This window comes from Euleptes europaea, chromosome 5, assembly GCF_029931775.1.
Source record: "Euleptes europaea isolate rEulEur1 chromosome 5, rEulEur1.hap1, whole genome shotgun sequence".
Classification (NCBI taxonomy): Eukaryota; Metazoa; Chordata; class Lepidosauria; order Squamata; family Sphaerodactylidae; genus Euleptes; species Euleptes europaea.
This window is the reverse complement of record NC_079316.1, coordinates 84,801,234-84,824,539: the sequence shown is the minus strand read 5'-3', so window position 1 is coordinate 84,824,539 and position 23,306 is coordinate 84,801,234. Positions and strand designations below refer to the sequence as shown.

The following is a 23,306-nucleotide window of genomic DNA, read 5'->3' as shown; positions in this document are numbered from 1 at the left end:
CCCGGGAGTAAACTGATTGTCTAGACTAATTTCAATCTGGATTCAGGCCTGGGTTTGGGATGGAAATGATCTTGATCGCACTGTACAGCCCTGTTGATTCTCCTGGATTTCTTGGAATCTTTTGATACCATTGACCATGATATCTTTCTAGAGAGGCTGGCTGGACTGGGAGTAGGGAGCACAATCCTTTGGTAGTTCCATTCTCACTTGAATGCTACAAGAACATCATATCTATAATATTTCTTTTACAAGTATTCATATGGTATCGTAGACAGGATCTCATATGTAGATTTATTTCAGAAGTACTGAGGAAAAAACTAATCACCAAAAATAGCTAAAAAAAAAAAAAAACCACTAGGATCTAGCCAATTAAGACAAGGTTCTAACTAAATTATCAAAGTAAATCAATGCTACAAATATTCCTTTGACACAACAATAAAGAATATATATTGTTATAATACATGTAAAACCTTAATCTAACGTTGTCTTTTTATGCTGAGCACACTACTTTGAATGCATAAACATTCCCTGAAGTCATCCATAGGAAACTAAACAAAATCATTAATAAATCATAAGAAAACCTCAGAACATGGAGGAGATAGTAATAGAAGAAACAACAACAGCACCTACAGATAGGGATTATGTCAGACAGAACTCATTTACTAAATTGGAAAAGGCTTTTCCAGTGGAGTAGATGGTATTCTTGTTTTAGATTAAATGAACAAGAACAGCAACTAGATATCCATCCTAATAGCAAACTTACCAGGTTGTTTGTGGCCATGATGATGAAGTATTTGGCAGGGTCACACAGACTTGGTTCAAAGCTCAGATTAAACTGCACAGTCTGTGGATGTGCTGAAAAACAAGCAAGCTTGGAGAGCAGTAAGGTGAGGCAAAGATAGAATCTGAACTGACAGCTATTATGTCAGTTGAGAGACAGCACTACAGAGATCGACGCTGACTCCCAGCCAGGATCCAGCAAGATCAAGCACCCCAGGGAAGCCCCTGAAAGGGTGGGGTCTCCTCAAAGCAACAATCAAGGAAGAATGCACTCTCCAGGACCACATGCAGATGTCCTATTTTGAGAATGTCACTGGGAAGGAACAGGAAGAAAGGATTCAGACAAGACACTGGTAAGCAAGTGCTAGGAGTTGTAGCAGCAGGTGCCAACCCAGTTGAATGTGAAGATCACCTAAAGATGCAGACACTCCAAGATGTACCATCTCTAAAAAGGGTTGTTGAAACTCACAAGTTATTTGAATTGCAAAGGACCTGTCAGCCTCTTTAACATACCAGACTCTGATAGTGGCCCAATATAAAGGTAAAGGTAGTCCCCTGTGCAAGCACCGGGTCATTCCTGACCCATGGGGTGACGTCACATCCCGACATTTCCAAGGCAGACTATGTTTATGGGGTGGTTTGCCAGTGCCTTCCCCAGTCATCTTCCCTTTACCCCCAGCAAGCTGGGTACTCATTTGACCGACCTCGGAAGGATGGAAGGCTGAGTCAACCTTGAGCCGGCTACCTGAAACCAGCATCCGTCGGGATCGAACTCAGGTTGTGAGCAGAGCTTGGTCTGCAGTACTGCAGCTCACCACTCTGCGCCACAGGACCCAATACAGCTCAAGATATATAGGTTGGTCTGTGGTAGGGTTGCTACAAATTTCACTGAGACACGTTCCGTGGTTGAATGTGCCATGTTCACAGGTAGCAATCAGATGTGGGCACTTGGTCTGTGCAGTTCATGCTGAGAAGCCAAAAGTGTCTGCTGAACTGGTTAGCGCCAGGTTTTCCCAAAGTCCCTTAGTGTCTCTACAGCCATTAGTGTCTCTACAGACTACTTAGTCAAGCATCAAAGGGTGAGATTATTATCTTGATGACTGATTCCTTTATTTATTGATGACTGATTCCTATGATTTATGAGGGGTTCACTGTCTGCCAAGTGGACAGGTTATGCAGCAAGGACAGGAGGGTAGTAAAACTCAGATTGCACACGCACAAAAATCCAGTTGAGCTGTTCTGCATGGTTAATAAGGAATACAATTAAACAACCTGTCGAACACCCATGAACAGAATGACTAACTATGGAAGTGATCATCAGAAAAATCATTGTCATTGTTCTCAACTGGTGAGCAAGGTGTGAGCCAAACTGGTAGGAGTTTGTGCACCCCTAGTCTGTGAGAGCTACTACACACCTACTGTAATCTTGACCATCTTGTTTGCCACTGGGGAGAGTCTGAGTAGGTATATTTTTGGTCTCATCCAACTCAATCCACAACATCTGACTTTCCCTGTATACTTTTTAGGACATATATCCACTATCCCTTCTGGTCTACAGGAACTGCTGACCTATGGAGACGCAGCTGTGGACTCCATCAACATTTTAGTATTCCAATCTCACTATGTCTGTAAGAGGTGCCTTTGGGCTTTGTAAATGCCATACAAACAATCAGAGTTTACATACACTGCAAACGGCATACAGATTTCTGAAAATGTTTGAGGAAGATTCATTAAGAGATGAAAGAAAAGAAAAGAAAATGTTTGTCCATGCTTTGATTTCCATTACAGTTGAACGGGGGGGGGGGGGGGGGAAGAGGCTTACTCTTGAGATGTTTCACTGGAATATGAGCATACAGGATTGGGCACAAACTGTCCTTTGCTGGTGAAATGTCACCTTGGAATATGACGTGTGTGTGTGTGTGTGTGTGTGTGTGTGTGTAAAGTACCGTCAAGTCGCAGCCGACTTATGGCGACCCCTTTTTGGGGTTTTCATGGCAAGAGACTAACAGAGGTGGTTTGCCAGTGCCTTCCTCTGCACAGCAACCCTGGTGTTCCTTGGTGGTCTCCCATCCAAATACTTACCAGGGATGACCCTCCTTAGCTTCTGAGATCTGACGAGATCAGGCTAGCCTGGGCCATCCAGGTCAGGGCTGGAATATATGATACCAGTCATGAAAACAAAAAGGAGTTCTGTGGCATCTTAGCTAACAAATTTATTGAAGCCCCAAATTTATACAGTCCCAAGACCTCTTAAGAGACTACGTATAATTGTATATCAACCAGACCGCCTATACAGATGTGCATACTCTCCAAGAGCCACAGTGAATGTCAACTATGGCTTATTGTTATGTACATTAGCTATTCAACTCATAATCTCCAATGTACACATACCACAGGGAAAGGGGGAAAATCTATATTTCTCTTGACAGAGAATCTGCTTTCTACATCTAATGATGTGGACTGTAGCCCAACATGCACCTATACTTTAATAAATCCATTAGTCTAAGGTGGTACAAGACTAATTTTTGTTTTTCTGTATTGGAATGTCACAGCCACCTCACTACAACTCCTACCAGTTCTAACAGCTGACTAAGTACATTACAGCTTTGTAGCCCTGCATGTGGTGAAGCTGTCAAACCAGCAGATTCCCAGACGCAATGCTGGAGTTGGTATACTAAGGTAAATTTTATGGAAATATCCCTGGAACTCCATATTAATCTTTAAAAACAAGATGTGCAATTGCTGAAATACCTACTCCACTATGCGCTCAGTGAATTCTCTCTTGTGTCCAGCAGAAGCCAGTGTAGCCCCCAATAGGACACTTTGTGCAAGCTGTGCTGAATCCAATGCACACAAAAACTCAAGTGAATATCAGTGTGTGCTCAAAACATAATTGCTAGAGCTCTTATATAAGCAGCTAGCCTGAAGCAAGCATCTGATCTTGCTGTCATAACTATAGGTTTCTCTTTCCCATTACAATCAAAATGTAAGTTTGGACATTTTCTATTTAATTTCATTTCTATAGGGCATTTTGGCACACACACAATAATATTTCTATATATTAGTAACGGTAACCTTTTCCAACAACCAGCTTGAGAACTGAGGTCAATGCTTTTAAGTTTTTCTTGCGTGATCACTTCTGATGGTGAATACTTGGGTGGCCCTCAACAGGCAGAGCTGTGACCCTCACTAATACCTTGTAGAAATTCCAAGCACACCGCAACTCTTGCCCTAGTATAGGTGACAGCCCCGCATGTTCACTGAACACACGGAGAGGAAGAGCAGGTGTGAGCATGCTAGCCCCGCCCCCTGCCTCTGCACGATTGCCTGATTGTCTGTGGGTAGAAATCAGTTCCCCTGGAGAAAATGGCCATTTTGGCAATTGGACTCTATGGCATTGAAGTCCCCTCCCCTCCCCAAACCCCGCCTTCCTTAGGCTCCACCCAAAAAACCTCCCACTGGTGGTGAAGAGGGACCTGGTAACGCTGTCACCAGGAGATCTTGTGGAGTCTGAGGTTAGAGCTCTTGCACCTGCTCTCCCACCCAGCACATTCAGTAAATGTGTGGGGCTTTTGTGTGTATCAGCCTACAGTGGGAGTTAATAGTGTAGGGGCAAAAGAACATTTACAGTACAAGTCATCATCAGCACTCTTGAATTCAGTTAGGATGCTCAGTTCACCACATTACATTCCCTGTAGAGATTTCCTCTCTTCCAATTATGCCCACATCTTGGCTATGAAATTTCTCCAGGAGGCCAAGAATGGCAGATGAGTTGGCACGCCATTGCTGAACAGCAACTGGGTATCGGGGGAAGCTGACAAAAGGTGCTGTAAGGCAGTAGAAGCATGGGGGTTACTCCATCAGCAGCTATATAGATGATGAACGTAAAGAACTGCCTAGTGTAAGTTCAGACAGTGGCACACAGCCTAGTCAAGATACTTCCACAACTTAAGATTTCTTTACCCATTCTCCTGAAGGGTCCCTCAAGTTCACCTTGGATGATATTATTATACCATAGTAATTAATATAGCTCAGCCCTTGACATAGGGTTTTATTCAAGAAACAGATTCTTAGAACAAATTTCAACTTGAAGTATACTAAGCCAAGAAACATTTTGCCTTTGTCCGGTTTGTCCGGTTGGCTTCCCATAACCAGCAACTCAGCACACAACCTGCGTCTAGACACAAAAAATCATACATTTCAAAAGCTGGAGAAGAAAAACAAACCTCCTCTTGGCTTAGCCTTAAAAGGATAGAAAAGCAATCTCTTTTAGGATACTAGTTCAAAACACGCACACACACAAACACAACACCTGTGGATAGAGAACAGCATTAGGGTTCTGGCATGTAATTACATTTCAGAGCATAACTTGTAACTTTGCGCCACCTTTTATTTAAACAACCAAACAAGTATAGGATTTTGTAGGACAGATGGTCCAAAGAAAGCGAAGCACCTCTCCATCCCATTGATCACAATGAGAGAGTTAAGCATGTGCTAAGATTTTATCATTGAAATCTTTTAACTAAAAAGGGTTTAATTTCTTGTTGGATCACGCTCCAAAGGCTCCAGTGGGAAGGAGGTGTGTGGAGTGCTGTCAAGTCAATTCCGAATTATGGCAACCCTATGAACAAATGCCCTCCAAAATGTCCTATTGGTAACAGCCTTGCTCAGGCCTTGCAAACTGAGGGCCATGGCTTCCTTTATAGAGTCAATCCATCTCATGTTGGGTCTTCCTCTTTTCCTGCTGGCTTCCACTTTTCCTAGCATGATTGTCTCATAATGTGACAAAAGTATGATAGCCTCAATTTAGTCATTTTAGCTTCTAGGGAGAGTGCAGACAGAATAGGGTTGCCAGCCTCCAGGTAGTACCTGGAGATCTCCAGCTATTACAACTGATCTCCAGCTGACAGAGATCAGTTCACCTGGAGAAAATGGCCGCTTTGGCAATTGGACTCTATGCAACTGAAGTCCCTCCTTTCCCCAAATCCCGTCCTCCTCAGGCTCCGCCCCAAAAGGCTCCCGCCGGTGGCAAAGGGGGACCTGGCAACCCTAAGGCAGAATACTTCCAAAGTATTGTAATAATAGTTCATTAGCTCAATTTTTTTGCATACCTTTACTTACAGCCAATGTATCAAAGACTCTTAGGCAAATGGCATTACAAAAAAATAGAGGAAATAAACCAGCAACAGGTATGCATTCGTAACCTGCCAAGAAATCAATGGCAGCAGGTCATCATCAGAAAAAGATCTGATAATCAGTTAAAAGCAACCTTTCATGAAAATATGTCATTTCATGTATAAATATCTTCCAAATTAAGCATCTTGAAAATTTAGACATGCAGTGCCTGGAACTGTGCTGCAAGGTGATTTTCAAAAACGTAGAAAGTACCAAAAGGAATCAGTCAACTCTTAGAAGTGCCGCACGGCCTCAAAAATTAAATTGCTACACCAGGAGACATATGCAATTATTTATCCTAAATCCTTTGTAAGGAGTAATTCCTTTTTATAGAATATCCTGCTGTGATAAAACATCTCCTATTATGTAATAAAAATTAAGGATGAAAACATAACAATTTGCTTCAGAATCAATGAGTTTTAAAAGCACTGTATTAAAGTAGCATTTGCCCCCCTACAAAAAGATTAAGAAAACGAATAACATATTATACTGACTCATCTGAATACAGTATTCCCAATACTCGCTAAAATTCAGGTCTTCAAATTCTAAGTCCCTTGACTGTGTTAAAATGGAAATCGATCCTTTCTTATACTCTAATCTTACAATGGTCTGAGCCTCAGAAACTTTGTGGCACTCTTGTGAACACTGCAATGATTTTTTTAATGACAAATAGTAAAAACAAAATAAATGTTGGATTAATAATGCACATCCATCTCATTTATATTGCCTATTTGGAGTTAGGCAAAAAAATTCTTTCTTGTTACCTGAAAGGAAACTGCACTATTCCAAAGTTATCAGTAAGATTTTTCAGCGTTTTTAAAGCCATTTCCCAGATTACAGTTTAGAAATCATTCAAAACTTCACAAAGGAATGGTTAAAATACACATCTCGTTTGGACAAAAGCAGGTATGCAGTGAAATATCAAAAGCAGTTCTGTAGTCTCTTTCTAATATGGATGTATCATCATCATAATAGTCTTTGAAAGCATTAGGCAGGTAGCAATTCTTCATTTGCATCTGTATCAATAAATCTGCATGTTAGATCTGCACTGCACACTTCCTATCATACAACAACACATACACTCCATTCCTACACTCAGCCTCCGATTCATGATTTCATTGACTGCACAATTAGTGTGATTTGGTACCACAAGGAGGACACCATCACACCACGTGACTTTGGCTGCAATCCTGAAGGGGGGGGCGAAGCTCCTTAGGAGCCGGTGTGAACCTGCACTGGCGTAAGTGCCTATTTAACCCGGGATGACGGGCACTTATGCTGTCCCGGGGGCAAACACGCCAGTGCTGGGAAGTCATGGAGCTGCGGCAGCCACCACCACCAAAGCAGCCACGCTGGCGGGGAACTCCCGGAAGGGAAAGCACATGCTGGCATGGGAGGGGAGGGTTCCCAGGGTGTTCCTGGGGCAGGAGCTGCCTTTAGGCAGTTTTCTAACCGCTTTCACCCTGGGAACAACCTCTCATGCCGCTGTGTTCCTGTGCCACCTTTTTTGGTGGCGTAGCCTCACTTTGTTCTATGGAGGCATTTTCCCATTTTACTTTTTAAAATGCCTTTTATTTTCTTTGCAGCAGCTGGGAAGCCTCCATGGAGGCAGTGAACCTGTGCTGTTCCCGGCCACCACAGATCTACGCTCCACCCCCTAGGAATGGGCTGCCCAGCTTAAACAAAGAGGCACAGTTCGCAATACTTCTAGTTTGGTTAGGTTGTTCAAAACCAAAGTTATTCTTCAACAAACAAGCAGGAAAGCAGGTATACTATGACTTCTACTGCAAATAGAACTATTTTTAGTATTGAACAACATGCCTGCAGTGAAAATCTACATGAAAATATCGTCCCTTCATCAAAGTAGCATGGAAAATTCTGTGGAACATTCAAAACTAATATGAAATGTTGCATCGCCACCATGAAAGGTGATAAAGGGGAAAGCATCTACATAATTCTCACAGTATACTGACTGCACAACATACCTTCCATGACATACACCAGTGACCCCACGTCTCCTTCCTTGATGATGCAGCTGTCTTTGCCATATTCCACTGGGTACATACAATCCACAATTTCTTGGATCTGAGACAGTTCCAGATTCTTCATGAAATCATTGTCAAGAATAGCTTCCTTTATTAGATCCTTTGACCTAAGATGAGAAAGGAAAAGTGTATCTATATCTGAATCAATTCTCTCTCACAAATAGCCATGTGTGAATGTGATAAACTGGATTTCAACTCTTTCACAAAAACATAATCAAAATCTTGTGACAGAGAAGCAAATAACAACAACAAAGTAGCATGTACTTAACATCTGTATTGTGCTGGCCAATGGCCGTAACAATAAATGTAAATGTATTTTAGAATTGTCTAAGGTGGTTTTGTCATGTCTGAGTCATGAGAACTGTACAATTATTCCACATATTCTCAAGATCATTTGGCAGGTCTGTGCCAATAAGTAAGAAACTGAAACAGAACATTAATAGCCTGATGGCTTGTTAATTGTTCTCCCACCATTGATAAAGGAAACAGAAAACTTCCAATGATATATTGAGAATTCCTTCTATAGAATTATTGTGGCCCTAAATTCCATATATCACAATATGAGTGGCATTATTTACAAAGCAGTACTTTGTACCTTTCTCTGGAACTTCATAATTAGTCTTTTTCTCAAACAGGTTCCTCAGCATGATGTGCCAAAAAAAACCCAACCCAAATATTTAGGCTTTAAGGAGAAAAGTTTTTCTGATTTCATTGTTATAACCACGTATCTTTCAGTGAATATATTACAAATCATTAAAGTTTCACTATTTCAAGCATCCCAGGACTTGTATTTTTTGTATGAAACATGACAGTACGGAATGACCTTTTAGAAAGTCCCTATAGTTCTGTATTTCAACAATGCAGATAGGGACAGCCTTTTTTTTCAGTGCCTTTCTAAGTTTTTAATGAAGCATTGCTCCTACTCTGAGTCACTCTGGTGCAAATGTTAAACACTGCTCCACTCATCATGATTTACATATTGAATTTCCCCCAGAATGTCTATCAAATCTATCTTTATCCATCTGATAACACAGCGAACATCAAGACTACAGACATTAATCGTTTAAAAGCTTATTTAAAGGATTTGGTGCAAATGAGTATCTGTGAATGTGAACAAACTAGGGCTTAAAGAACATGGTTTTTAAATGGGAACACTTGAAAGATAAATGCCATTCTATATCCATGTACTCTTGTGAAATTATTGTTTAACACTTTAATGAAACAAAAGTCAAATTGCTTTTAATTATCATTTATGTTCTGAACCAATATTTAATTCAGATCTCAGGATGGCTTCAAACACAGAGACAAGTGCACACATCTTTTGTTACACAACTTGCCTTTACAATATTATGGGGAAAGCCTGTCTTTCCCTAACTTGGCCTACCAGCCAGAACCTTTTCATGAATGGGTAGGTGAACATAGTTTTGTATTGGGCTTCAACAGAAACCATTGGGATCTACACTAGACCCACAAAATAATAAGAACAAAGAGTCAGAAAACTGTTAAACGTGATGTGAAATGAACTATGCCCAATTTGTAAAAATTCTATGCAGAACAGAATTATGGCTCTTTTCACACTAATTATTTGTAACGTTTAATGAAACATTTAATCCTTTTGTGTCCACACTATTTTCCCTCCGTTGGGGATTGGATATGATTTCCAAATGTTTTATCTTCATGTTTTGTGCAACCACTTATATGACAATGTATTCTTTTTCTCCATTCCCAAGAAGACTTCCACTGAGGTGTGGACATGCTGAAGACGATATTCATGTGGAATGCACTGCTTCGGAGGGTGGTGGAGTCCCTGTCTTTGGAGGTCTTTAAGCAGAGGCTGGATGGCCATCTGTCAGGAGTGCTTTGATTGTGGGATCCTGCATGGTGGGGGGAGGGTTGGGGTCACTGGTGATGTGGGGGAGAGGTAGTTAATTTCCTGCATTGGGCAGGGGGTTGGACTAGATGACCCTGGTGGTCCCTTCCAACTCTATGATTGTATGTCTCTGCCCACTATGGAGCCCATCTCTCTCCCCTCACCTCCCTGCAGACATTTCCCAGCATCTATTTTTTAAATATGCATTGTGACTAATGAAGCAATTTAGGAGCATTTGAATAACTCTCCACATTGACTTGCGTGGGGTGGTTCTCAGCTCATGCCAGAGAAGGATTGCGGCTGGCGAGGGGCGGGTGCCAAAGCCCTGGGGCGCCAGTCCAACCCCTGGCTGGGCTTGCAGCATTGAGTGGGTGGGAACTAGGGTTGCCAGGTCCCTCTTCACAACCGGCAGGAGCCTGAGGTGGGTGGGGTTTGGGGAGGGGCTTCACTGCCATAGAGTCCAATTGCCTAAGCAGCCCTTTTCTCCAGGTGAACTGCTCTATCGGCTGGAGATCAGTTGTAATAGCAGGAGATCACCAGCTAATACCTGGTGGTTTTCAACCCTACTGGGTGCACAGCTGGTGGGAGGTGACCGCCAAAGCCCCAGAGTGCCCATCTGAGCCCTAGCTGGGCTTGTGGCGTTAAGTGGGTGGGTGGCCGCCCTCCAAGGGGGAAGAGGCAGTCACAAGAGGGAGGGAGGGCATTCTGCTATGGAGGAAAAGCTGTTTTTGAGAGTTAAAAATGGTGAGTGTCACGAATCACCCCATACACCCCAGGAAAATAAATTGGGGGAAGTGTGGACAGAGTGGAACATTCTTGAAGAGGAGACATGGGGGCAAAAAAAGAATTGCTTTTCCAATCTTTGCGGAATGACCACAAGGATACTCTAGAGTAAGTTATTGGTGCGGAAACAGCCTCTTTCTGACATCCGAGAGTAGTCTGAAACCTTATTCGAACATTTATTCTGGAGTTTTGGTGTCTTATTTCATTCTCGTAAGCAGCAGAAAGCACAGGCGGGGGGGAGCGGTGGCTCAACAAAGGGAATAGGGTTACCAACAGGCCTGGAGAAAAATGTGTCCTGCCCCTTTAATATGGAATGTCTTGATATTTAGACACAGACGGGTGAAGCTTTTCATGGTATGGGAGGAAACAACAGTATCTGTTAAGTAACCTCCCATTAAGACTTCATTAAAGGGACAGATCCCCCACCCCCTCCAGCAGTTGGCAACCTTAAAGAGGAAATTGTGACAGGAGATCTGGGCTCAGCAAGGTCACTGTCCAACCAGAACAGCTTGCTTATCTTCCCACAACAGAATCATCGCTACTAACATTTCCAAGCACACTGTTACAATTTTATACCGGTCAGTTCACTGTCTAACAGACTGTGGGAAACCTTGTTTTGTGTGATCTGTTTTGTTCTATGAAGCACCGTCCCCCACTTAAACCCAGTGTAAAACTGGGCTGGAGGAACAGAAGCAGAGGCCCCTGCTCCTTCATGCCCCCCTTCCCATAACAGGAAGTCTTTTCGTGCACACATTAGGAGGAAAGTAGGGCTACAAAGATGCGAGAACAGAAGCAGAGGCACGTGGCTTGGCCTTCCTGGCAACTGCCCTGCAGACCTGGGGGGGTGGGGGAGATAAAGGTGTGCAATCCTCTGATCTGCATGATAATGAAAAGAAAAATGTCAGCCCACCTAAGAGATACAAGAAAGCAGAGATGACAAAAGATTAAATCATATCCGTCTATATGAGAAGGATGTTTAAAAAAACATCACTACCTAACATGCAGAAGAGTGGGGATCTTTTTTCAAATAAAACTGAAGGCCATACGGATAGGGTTACCAGCTCCGGGTTGGGAAATACCTGGAGATTTTGGGGGTGGAGCCTGAGGAGGGCAGGATTTTGGGAAGGGAGGGACTTCAATGCCATACAGTCCAATTGCCAAAGCGGCCATTTTCTCCAGGTGAACTGATCTCTATATAGGCTGGAGAGCAGTTGTAATTGCAGGAGATCTCCAGCTAGTACCTGGAGGTTGAACAAACCAAGGAGTAATATAACAGACACACAGACCACAGTCAAAGTAGCTTTGGCTCACGACTAAATTCTTTCAATATTGTAGCATATGTTGTAGTACATATATAAGAGAAAACAAGCCTAGAAATTCTCATTCAATATTGTAGCATGTAGCATAACTCATGCATAGACAATGACAAGCATGGAAAATCATACATAAGGATCATGAACTATCTCCACAACACATACTTTGACTGTGGTCTGTGTGTCTGTTATATTACTCCTTGTTTTGCTCAGTCTAATAACAGCACACGCTTTTGCAGAACCTGGAGGTTGGCAACCCTACATAGGGACCTCTCTACCCCCTGCACTCTATTTGAAGTGGATTTTCTCCCATCCAGGCTCCAAACAGCAATCAGAGTGGGGGGGAGGGTGTCTAGGAGAAAAACAGCATGGCTATAGGGGTTGCCAGCTCTGGGTTGGGAAATTCCTGGAGATTTGGGGGTAAAGCCTGGAGAGGGCAGTCCACTCTCCAAAGCAGCCCTTTTCCCCGGGGGTGGGGGTGGGGAATCTGAATCTTATTTGCCTTTAAAAAGGGATGTTGTCGCCTATCTGCCTGAAATGTGGGAAAGAAGATTCCTTCAATTAAGAGGTAATCCCTGAGAAGTCATCCCAGTGGAACAAAGTACAAATACTATGAAGTTATAAAGTAGCTCACTCTATAATTAACTAAAGTCCAGTAGCACCTTAGAGACCAAGAAGATTTTTTGGGTACAGACTTTCAACAACCAACGCTCCCTTCACTCACCCTATGATTGTCTTTCTGCAATCACCCAAAAGCCCCCTCTCTCCCTTACCAAAAACTATCCTACCCTCAATACTTTCCCCGACATCTTCTCCTAGGGTTGCCAACCTCCAGGTACTAGCTGGAGATCTCCTGCTATTATACCTGATCTCCAGCCGATAGAGATCAGTTCCCCTGGAGAAAATGGCTGCTTTGGCAATTGGGCTCTACGGCACTGAAGTCCCTCCCCTCCCCAAACCCTGCCCTCCTCAGGCTCCACACCAAAAATCTCCCACCGGTGGCAAAGAGGTACCTGGCAACCCTATCTTCTCCTTTTATCTACCACTTTCCAGGCACACCCTCTTCTTGCCTCTTTTGCCTTGCTCCAAGTAGGGATATATACTCCTCACAAGGCTTTTTGTGAGGAGGACTCCCTCCTGCTCCCATACAGGCTGCAGGTGTGATTATTTGACTGTTTCCCTCAGCTGAGCTGCCGATTCTCATTTGGCTTTTTTATCTTTTGTCTCCCTCTTCTTTTCAAAAGTGACTTTAAACAGCTTCAAGCCTGGTTTGGCATTACAATCCAGCCCCGACTGATGTGATTTTCTTTTCATGTCGTGAACGTTGCTCGAGTTCCCTCTCAGTTCGTGAGATCTGGTATGTTTCACGCCAGCCTAAACCTTTCTCAAACCCTATGGGGAAAATAATGTAAAAATAAAAATCTGGTTTTGGTGATAAAAGTCAACGTGTTTCGCAACTACCAAAGCCTGCTTCAGTCAGCTAAAGTCTTGACACACGCTTTCACTTGAAGTGGAACGTTTCTTTTGTTTCGATTCCCTCCTTACATATTTAATAACTCACACCTGTTCTGTGGAATATTATCAGGTCATCTTTCTGTAAAATGGAGGGCCTGTATGTCTCCAGAGCAGCTTACCAGTGCTTCTCTAGAGCAATGTGTTCTGGGGGAAAAACCCTCATTGGGGTACTTAGGTCTAAAACGCATGGTCACTTAGCCCAGTTCCAGCCCAGTTCCATCCCCGTTCCACCCAGGATCAAATGAACCCGCATTACCTGGAATGAGCAGGGATTAAACTATGTGCAAATGGATCCATGTAAACAGAAAATGCGGGTTCCTGCTGAGTAAGCCCTCCTCCTCCCCCCCACACCCCAGCTCCTGGTGATTGGTCCTTTCAAATTGACTAATGGAGGCTCCCCCCGCCCGGCTTGTAATTTTAAAAGCATTTTAAGAACTAAAAAAACAAAAAAACGCTGCTACCTGAAAGAAGGGGGAGGAATCCAAGCCTCGTTTTAAAAAAGACTTTCTTTTTCTCAGAAAAAGCTCCCAAATAGCAGCAGGCAGGAAGCATTTGAATTCCTGCCTCTTCACAAACTGCCTCGTGATTGGCTGTGAGTGATGCCAATCATCTGTTTTTCCCCTATTTCTGTTTCTGTTTCTCCCAGAAGAGGAATGGGAAAAGGCGGGTTCATTTCGCTTCGATACAGGGCTGAAAGAAGAATAAATAAGGTACCGTCCGTTTGCGAAAATTTGATCCTGGGTGGAACTGGGAGGGAACTGGGCTGGAACAGGGCTGGAACTGGGCTAACTGACCATGCTTTTTAGACCTTAGTTACTTCCTTCATTTATACCCTGCCTTTCTCCCCAATGGGAATCAAATGTGGCTTGCCTCATTCTGCTCACTCCCATTTTCCCCCTCACAACAGCCCTGTGAGGTTAGGCTGAGAGTGTGTGACTGGTCAAAGGTCCCCCGACAAGCATCCGTGGCAGCATGGAGATATGAACTTGAGTCTCCCAGATTGTCATCTACACATCAGTAAACTACGCCTTCATAGGGGAAAGTTTATATGGACAATTAAACGCTAGGGTTGCCAACAGTCTGGAGAGAAAAAATGCCTTTCCCCTTTATCAGAGGCTCAAGGTGTGGAAATGGGCAGTTGAAGCTTTTTATGGCATAGATGTAAGTGTTGTCACAGTATAAAATTGAATTAAAAAATAAACTCATGATGAAGATTGCCAACTCTGAATTAAAACTCACCAGTGTTGCAAACGTGATGTCGTCACTTCCAGGGGAAACTCAGAAGTGATGACGATTCCTAAAGCTACCGCTATTGCTTCCAGGTTTTCCCCAGAAGTGGCATCATCATACTCATGACCCAGCGCCCCGCCCCCCCCTCCCCGCACAATGTCCTGGCAAACCCTATGAATTAACTATGCCAAAAAGTAATTCCTTGACTGGATCGTCATACTCACATTCCATGGGATAAGCTTGCTTGAAGCAAAGTTACTTTACAGTGGCCAGCTGAACACTTTTGGATGCCTAGTATTAGTTCACATTAACCATTTGCTTCAGGAAGGCTGCTGCAAGCACACTCTCCATGATAGTTCTTTACTCCCCAGCTATATTTTAAGCAATTTGCAGAGCATCGTCACACAAGCAACTTGTATTACCTTGCCTGCAGCTTTCATGAAATCCCATAGTGGTGTGGTGTGTGTGCGTGTGTGGGGGGGTGTTCAGGGATCATTTCATTGTAGTCATAAGAATGCAGATGGTAAACCACTTTGCACCAGTATACATGTTATACTACTCACTCATTCACTGGATGCTTCCAAACACAGGGTGAAAACGCACGGTCACTTTAGCCTCCTTTATTCCCTGTTTCAGCCAGGGTTCAGCCAGGATTGAACGCATGCGTTTTCGCCGAATGTGCGTTCGATCCTAGCTGAATCCTGGCTGAAACGGGGAATAAAGGAGGCTAAAGCGACCGTGCATTTTCACCCACAGAGCCCTTTCCCTGCCGTAGTTTTTCTACACTTCAGATGTAACGCTGGGGAACTGCTTACCACAGATCACTATTATCGTGTTGTGAATCTTTCTGCATTCTTGCAGCACATGGAAGGGGGCTAGATTCAGTGTGATGGCAACAGTCCACATATCAAGCCATTCTAATACAAAACTATTTATTTGAATTTGTATCCCGCCCACAATCCCTGGCCAAAGCCGGCCACAGAATATGGTGAGCTCTCCCTAGAGAGTCTTTTTATTTATTATTATTTATTATTTCCATATTACCCTGCTCTCCCCGGCCAAAACCAGGCTCAGAACAAGTATAAAAGTCCTATTAAATCAATAAAAGCCTTAAAACATTTTAAAATAGCCCTATAAAATCATATAAACATTATCCTAAATCACCTAGGCACCTCTAAAGTATGATCCGCAAACACACACAAACTTCAGCTAAGCGAGCACGTGGAATAATACCAGATTGAATAGAAAAGGTATTACCGCAGTAGGGAGGTTAGGGAGGCCAGCAGTAGGGAGGTTAGGAACAGTAGCTGGCCTCAACCATAAGCCTGGTTGGTTGAGTCTCTTTTGCACAGCATCATGGGGGCCGGCACCATGGCGTTCACACTTGGAGTTCACACATTATTTATTTGTTTATCATAGCACTTTAATAGCCAACAAAAAGCCCTCAAGGCTTCCATTAATATACAGCTGAACAGGATCCATGTAAAAAAAGTATTATATTCTAGTTGCCCCAATAAAATGGCGATTAAGTGTTCAATAAGAAAAATGAAAACACCATTTCATTTTAAGATCAGAATAACATTTGTGCAATACGAGTCACTTGTTATAGTGACCCTACTACTTCTGAGCATTTGGGTAAAAAAGTATCCCACTTTGGGCATTCTAAGAATAGAAAAATAACGTTAAAAATGAACAAATAGATAATAAACAGCTTATGTGATAGCCACTTGGCTTTGTTTCTAAGCTCTTTTAAAACAGTGGTGTAAAGTACCATCAAGTCACAGCAAGTTTGCATGGCTGAGTATGGATTCAAACCTGGGTTTCCCAGATCCTAGTTCAACGCTTTAACCACTACACCACATCGCCTTCCAGTATCAAGTGAACTGTCTGTCAGCCTACATGCCACAGTACAAGACTACAAGCTAGATTTTGCTGGTTGTGGACCATAATAAATACTTTGCTTGCTTGCTTGCTTACTACAAGCTAGAATAACCAATTCTCGCAGAATTACAACCTTCCGTAGCTTGCTAACATACAGTGGAAATAAATTTTTTATCAATGGGCACAAAAGAAAGCTGTGAACAACCTAATAACATGATTCACAGGAATAATGGAAGCAGGACGTTCAACACTACCCTTCAACAGCACTTTAGTAAGCTTCAAAATCAGTCTAAATCTCAGCGCAAATCCCTCACTGTCAGCAGTTAGCGTCAGACATGCACAGGATCCTAAGCAGCATGTGCAACTATGTTTGATGCCTCTCCATTGTGGGATATATGATAAAACAATCTCTGCAACATGACACAAACAATCAATTAGGGGGGAAGCCACATTTCCATTTCTCATCCCTGAATAAAAGGCAATATTCAATATAAAAGCCAACGACAGACTTAAAGCGAGCGCAATCCTGAAAGGTGTGTGTGAATTGGCATAGGAGCTGGCGTGACCCCATGCCAACGTAAGTGGCCATTTATCCTGGGATAAGGGGCACTTACACTGGCACAGGGAGCATTCCCACTGGCGCCGGTAGGCCACGCCACTGTGTGGGGTTCCGCCGCTGGCACAGCCACGCCAGGAGCAAAATCTCAGAAGGGGGAGCCCGCACCAGCGTGGGAGGCTGGTTCCAGGGGCAGAGCTGCCTTTAGGCAGCATCCTAACCCCTTTCACCCTGGGAATGCCCCTTTGAGTTGCAGCATTTTCTCCATTTAACATTTTAAATTGTTTTATTTTCTTCGTGGTGGCCGGGAAGCCTCTGTGGAGGTGCCACGGCTGCGCTGCTCCCAGTCGCCGTACATCCACCCCCCTTCAGGAATAGGCTATTAGGATGTTAACATTTTGAACATAAAAAGTGCTGCCTGTTATTCAACAATGTCAAGATCGGTCCTTCCTTCTCCTATTCGCATTGCCAAAATTTCAGCCCTCATTCGTGTGGCCTTTTATCTTGACTGTATTCCCTCTCCCTTATTACATTTCTCTCTAAAATCTAGTCAACTGGAATACTCACCTTGTTTACTGCACTGACTGTGTCAAAACCCTTCTCAGTGTTCTCCAGTGACCCCTCTGTTCTGCCTCTGACCGAATGGAAACTATTTTCCATTTTAGTTTATCATCTTTTCAAAGCCTGCTTGACCTTTGACTGATATTTCTAGCTATATGTTCTACCTACTGCTGTTCAGCCTCCCATGGATAGAAGCTTTGCACTGCTGCAGTAAACATCTGTTGAGTTGCAAACTGTCCTTGAAGTGTATTAAACTAATGTTGCTTTTTCACAATTATGGCTAGGGTTGCCAGGTCCCCCATCCTGACTGGCGAGAGGTTTTAGGGGCGGGGATGCAGGCATGTGAGGGCATGGGCACGTGATGATGTCACTTCTAGTTTTACTTCCAGAAGCACTGCATCGTCATGGCCAATTTAACACTCAAACCCATTTGGGGTTTGAGTCTTAAATTGGCTGCAGTGATGCGGCACTTCCAGAAATAAAATCGGAAGTTACGTCATCGCGTGCATGCATGCGCACACACAAAACCACTGCTCCGGAGCAGCTGGGTGGATTGGCAGGGAATTGCCTGCCAAAACCACCCACCTGGCAACCCTAATTATGGTGCATCATTCTTTTTAGGGCAAGTGCCCAGATATTTGGGGGACAGTGCTTGGAGTGGGCAGAGGATGTGATGTCACTTATAAGTCACACTCCAGTCCATCTGCCCTAGTCTCTATGGTCTTTACCACAGAAACTAAGGGATTCTTTTTTCTCCTACTCCTCAATTCCTTAGAAGCAGGAAATTGGGGCTGGTGGCTGGTAATTCTCTGCCCAGGGTAGGTAAATGGAAGGCATAGTTCTTTTCCATGACTGTTCTTTAAATGAATAAATAAGGAACAGTTCCTTGAAATAAACAACTACTTCTTAAGTCACATTCATTTCATGCCCACTGGGGCATGCACATAAGCCATATTAGTATACACCACTACATTTCTTCACTGCTTGATAGGAAACACAAGTTATTTTCCTCCTCTTCCTTCCTTATCTCATTTCAAATCATTTGACATGGGAACTGGTCTCTTATTCTTGCTTGACAAATTGCTCAACATACTGATGGGACTGTTTTAAGAACTAATATGCTGTTTTTTAATTGAAAGGAAATGTGGTTTTCATTTTGCTGTCTCACTGAACTGTTATGAATAGCCAAAATATTGAAACTTTAGATGAAAAACAAATAGTGGCAACATTCAAGTTTATCTGACAATAGTGGTGAAATACTAATTAAAAATAACAATACCTTGTCAGAGGGCCCTGTTATTATGACGGAGAATGACAAAACAAAGTAAGAGTTTCATAGAAAATTGGCAGGAAAAAAAACTTATGTTCACTTGCGCAGACGAGGGCCCAGAGACAAGTACCACAAAGAAACTGTAGAAATGAATAGTATTTTTATATGCCTCCTGCTAACATAAAACAGATTTCAAAATGATCGTTTTCAGGGTTTTGAATGGCTTTGCTGGAACACCTGACAAATCCCAGATGTTTAAGATGGCAACAGCTCTAACAGTGCCATGTTAAATGGAGTCAAATTCTTCTAATACTATTAGTTTCTATGATTTTGGAAGGGTATAACTTTGTTTAGGATTGCACTGTAACCCTTTTAGGCTACTTTTCTTGCTAGCACAGGATACAGTCTCCTAAAACAGGCAACATCTTGCTAGTAACAATTTTCATATTAGCCAAAAACATAAATGTTACATGAACAGCTCCTCAGAACATCACATATTAAATGTCACTGCATATATTAGCGTATAATTATCCTTGTAGAAATATGTGATCTTTTCTACTTCTTTGTAGAACTTCTTTCTAGCATTGCTACCTTTTTTTGTACACAACCAGTTTGCTAATGATGAGTGACACGGAAGGCCTCAGTGAAGTTTCTGCAAACCCTGCTCAAAATCCACAGCCACAAATTTCACATTTGAATGCTTGAAACTGATTCCTATGTCTTGGTTTCGCGGTAACACATCATTGCCAGTTATGAGGATCGTATCATTTTGCCCCTCCCCCAGTAGTTCTGATCAAATTATGTAGCACAAGGGCATTGGGGGAAAAACAGTACGAGATCACAAATTATCTTTCTTAATTTCATATCATTTCCCCCTTGAAAGTCAGTGTGATGTAGTGGATCGAGTGGCAGACTAGGATCTGGGTTCGAATCCCCACTCTGCCATAGAAGCTTGCTGGGTGTCTTTGGGCCAGTCACATTCCCCCAGATTAACCTGCATCACAGGTTTGGAGGAGGGGGGAATGATGTTATAACTTGGTCTGGGGCCCCCATTGTGAAGAAAAACAGGATATAAATAAATGCATAAATCAAATCACAATTTTGAAATGTGGCTGAAATGTGCCTGGTGACAGCATTTTCACTGCAATCTCATCTCATGTTGCTCAGTTTATCCAGCACTTCCTCAAACAAAAATATTAGTGTCGACAGTGATATCAAACAATTTGACTTTTTTTTTTTTTGCCTTAGTCATAACATAGTAGATTTCCTGGTTTATAACCAAAAGATAACACACAATTCCAGAATGGAAGCCAGGCAAATCTGTTGCAGCAAAAACAGATAGGTGTCATGTAACACCTTAAGGGCTGAGTTTTATTTCAGAATAAGCTTTATCCCTGCAGTTTTATTCCAGCATATGCTTTTGTGGACCATGAAAGCTTGTGCTTGAATCAAATGCAGTCATTAAGATGCTACAAAACTCTATTTTTATCACACAGTTGTCATCTTGCAGAGAATACACCACAGTGAAAGTGACAACAATTTGCACCTTAGTATCATCACAAAACTTTCAGCACACATACACTGTGTTTCCCAGATACCTGTCAAGTAACACTGATTCATTTCCTCTAGAACACTTAACAAAAATACAGTTTACATCTTGCATAATCTATAAATTACTTCTGATAAAATACATTTAGATTAGGAACAAATGGGAACATATCCGAGCTTCATATCATGCATTATTAACTACAAACTCATATTCACATCCCTACTTAAAGACTTATAATATTCCATTTATCTAATAAATAAAGCCTGAACCTTGTTTACATCACTCTTTGCCCACCCATGATGTATAAACAAATGTTAAGTTAACAGAGAGCATTGAGTTATTGTGGCTCTCTGTTCCTGCAGGCATTCAACTCTGCTGAATCTCTAGTTCGTTAGAAGCCACCTTTAGTCAACAAGATTATCTTTCTAGTGATTTTTAACTCGTCCCTCCCTGAAAGAATTTAGGGTGGTCTGCACAGTACTCCCTTTCCCAATTTCATTCTCACAGCAACCCTATGATGTAGGTTAGGCTGGGGGTATGTGAGTGGCCCAAAGTCATCCAGTGAGCTTCATGGCAATATGAGGAGTTTGAACCTGGATCACGACCCCTACCTCAAAAGGGCCCCAACTATGGGGCCCTAACAAAACCAGTAAAAAAAAAAAAGATAGAAAAATGGGAGAAAGCACAGAGAATTCAGCTTTTTTGGGAATCGCCTATTCGGATTCAGGCAGGTTCCCACGTTTTAGTATTTGGTCAATCCAAAACCTGAATATTGCCAAAATGGCTAATTTTGGGGTTTATTTTTGGTTCAGGTATATCGATATGCATGACCCTTTGGATCTCCCAGATTCTAGTTAAACACCTCTCTAGGCTGTCCTTTTAACACTACACCTGACTACAATTTTTAACAACCCCTTTAAAACACGGATGTGCTTTTGTTAATATTCATTTAGCCACAAGTCTGTTTTGTTCCACTAATTTCAACAGAGCCATCTTTCAGGTGCTCACAGGCTCCAAGGTACATGGGATTAATATTAACCTCCAGAGCAAATTTTCCAGATTTAATTACTCTGAGAAGATGGGGGGGCATTCAAAAGACATTCACAGTTCTGTGACTCTCTTTAAATGTACAGGTGACTGCAGAATATCTATAAAGCACATGCTTGAATATCCTACCAATACTGGCGACCTGCTTGAACAAAAAAGGTCCTTCTGTTGGGGAACAACGACACTTAAACCTTGGTGGACTGGCCCTTTATGCTACTGGGAATGTTCCCAATGAGCTTCTTCAATCCCTGGAGAGCTGCTTATGGCCCATAACTAATGAAAACGCATCAGCTCATCGATCACCTTCTTCTACACCAGCTCCAAACCGAGCAGCTGTGGATTAGAGTTGGTGGCACAGATGAGGGCAATGCCTGAGGCAACGCGAGTCTATGGGCCAGAGCCGAGTGATCCCTGCCGTCGTCCAACTGCTGCAATGTTAGCAAAGGGGCTGGCGAGTGAGCAGGGAAAGCAAGCATGCAGTGGCAAAGCACTTTGGCTCCTGCTCCTGGAAAAGAAAGTGACCGCCAGCCAAGAGCCTGAAATGAAAGGGGTCTTATCAAGCAACACTCACAGGCATTTTATTCCCCAGCTGGAAGAGGGGAGAGAAGGAAGAGGTGACAATGATAGAATGGCTAGCCAGTGGCTGTATTCAACCCGGTATTCTATTTACTCATACCCATCAGCAACATGTTTAAAACAGAGCTCAAAATAAGTCCGTAGCCCTGAGAGGCTTTTTAAAAGTAAATTTGTCTTCTCCTTAATAGTGAGGCTATCTACAGGAAGAACACCCATAGAAAGAAAAAAAGACTGTTTATTGTTACAGATGGTGGCTACCAACCTAAGTCTTTCCTATGACTTGTATCCTGTTGAGAATTTCCATGGACACAATTCGGCTGTGCAAGTGCAACTTCCCACCTCCTGCCTTCTCCTGAAGCCTGAAATGCCCCTCCAAATACTGTTCTTGGGGGGCAGGGAACCAACTAGCTTGTCGGAGTCTGAGATCTCCTGGGAGGGAATAATCAAAGTCCTCCTCCCTGCATACATGGAAATTTTAGGAGGGATCCAATTCTGCTGTCCTGGAACAACAAGTGCTGATATTGTATCGCAATAAAACTTGATTGATTGAACAATTGCATTGCAGAATGTAACTGTAACCAGGTCTACCATATATGTGACATCAAGTTCTTACCCAAAGAAGAAAAGGACCAAAATTATAATGCTTGTTGTTCAACAATCAGGTGTGCATACTGTAGGGAAGCGACATTGTTTTGTGTATTCATTCATTTCCAGTCCATATATGGATACAGCTTGATGCAAACAGAGCCAAGGCAGATACCAAGGCAGATACACAAAGTTCCCATGGTGCCCTGCACTTCAACTCTGAAACAGATGACTAAGAGTAAACTGTCTTGGAGAGGAACTAGTCTCTGTTTTTGCTTCAGAACATTTATACCCCTCAAATCCAATTCACACTTTATGGTGATAACGATGCTGGCTGCATTTATAGCATTGTCTCCTGAAATGATGCATGCAGTGCCAAAAAGGAGTATCTCCAAATACTTGTGAGGGGAGGGAGAGTGTCAGGCATGGCCTGAGAAAGGAATGTTGTGGTTTTCTCCAGCTGCTGGCCAAGGCCAGCTATAGCCCTGCAAACAACATGTTTAGACTGAACTCTGTGGGAATGCTGGTAGAATCCTACCTCCCTGACAGCTCCTGGGAGGGGGGTTGCCA

At 42.8% G+C, this 23,306-nt stretch overlaps 1 protein-coding gene across 2 annotated transcripts in view; it reads right to left on the bottom strand.

Annotated features, from left to right (window-relative positions):
* Window positions 1-23,306, bottom strand: part of PRKG1 (protein kinase cGMP-dependent 1) — a 918,924-nt gene that overhangs the window by 710,339 nt on the left and 185,279 nt on the right. For both annotated transcript variants that reach the window (XM_056850022.1, XM_056850021.1), the window contains exon 2: window positions 7,941-8,107. In XM_056850022.1, coding sequence (XP_056706000.1) covers window positions 7,941-8,107 — 167 coding nt within the window. The remainder of the gene's footprint in view (window positions 1-7,940; window positions 8,108-23,306) is intronic.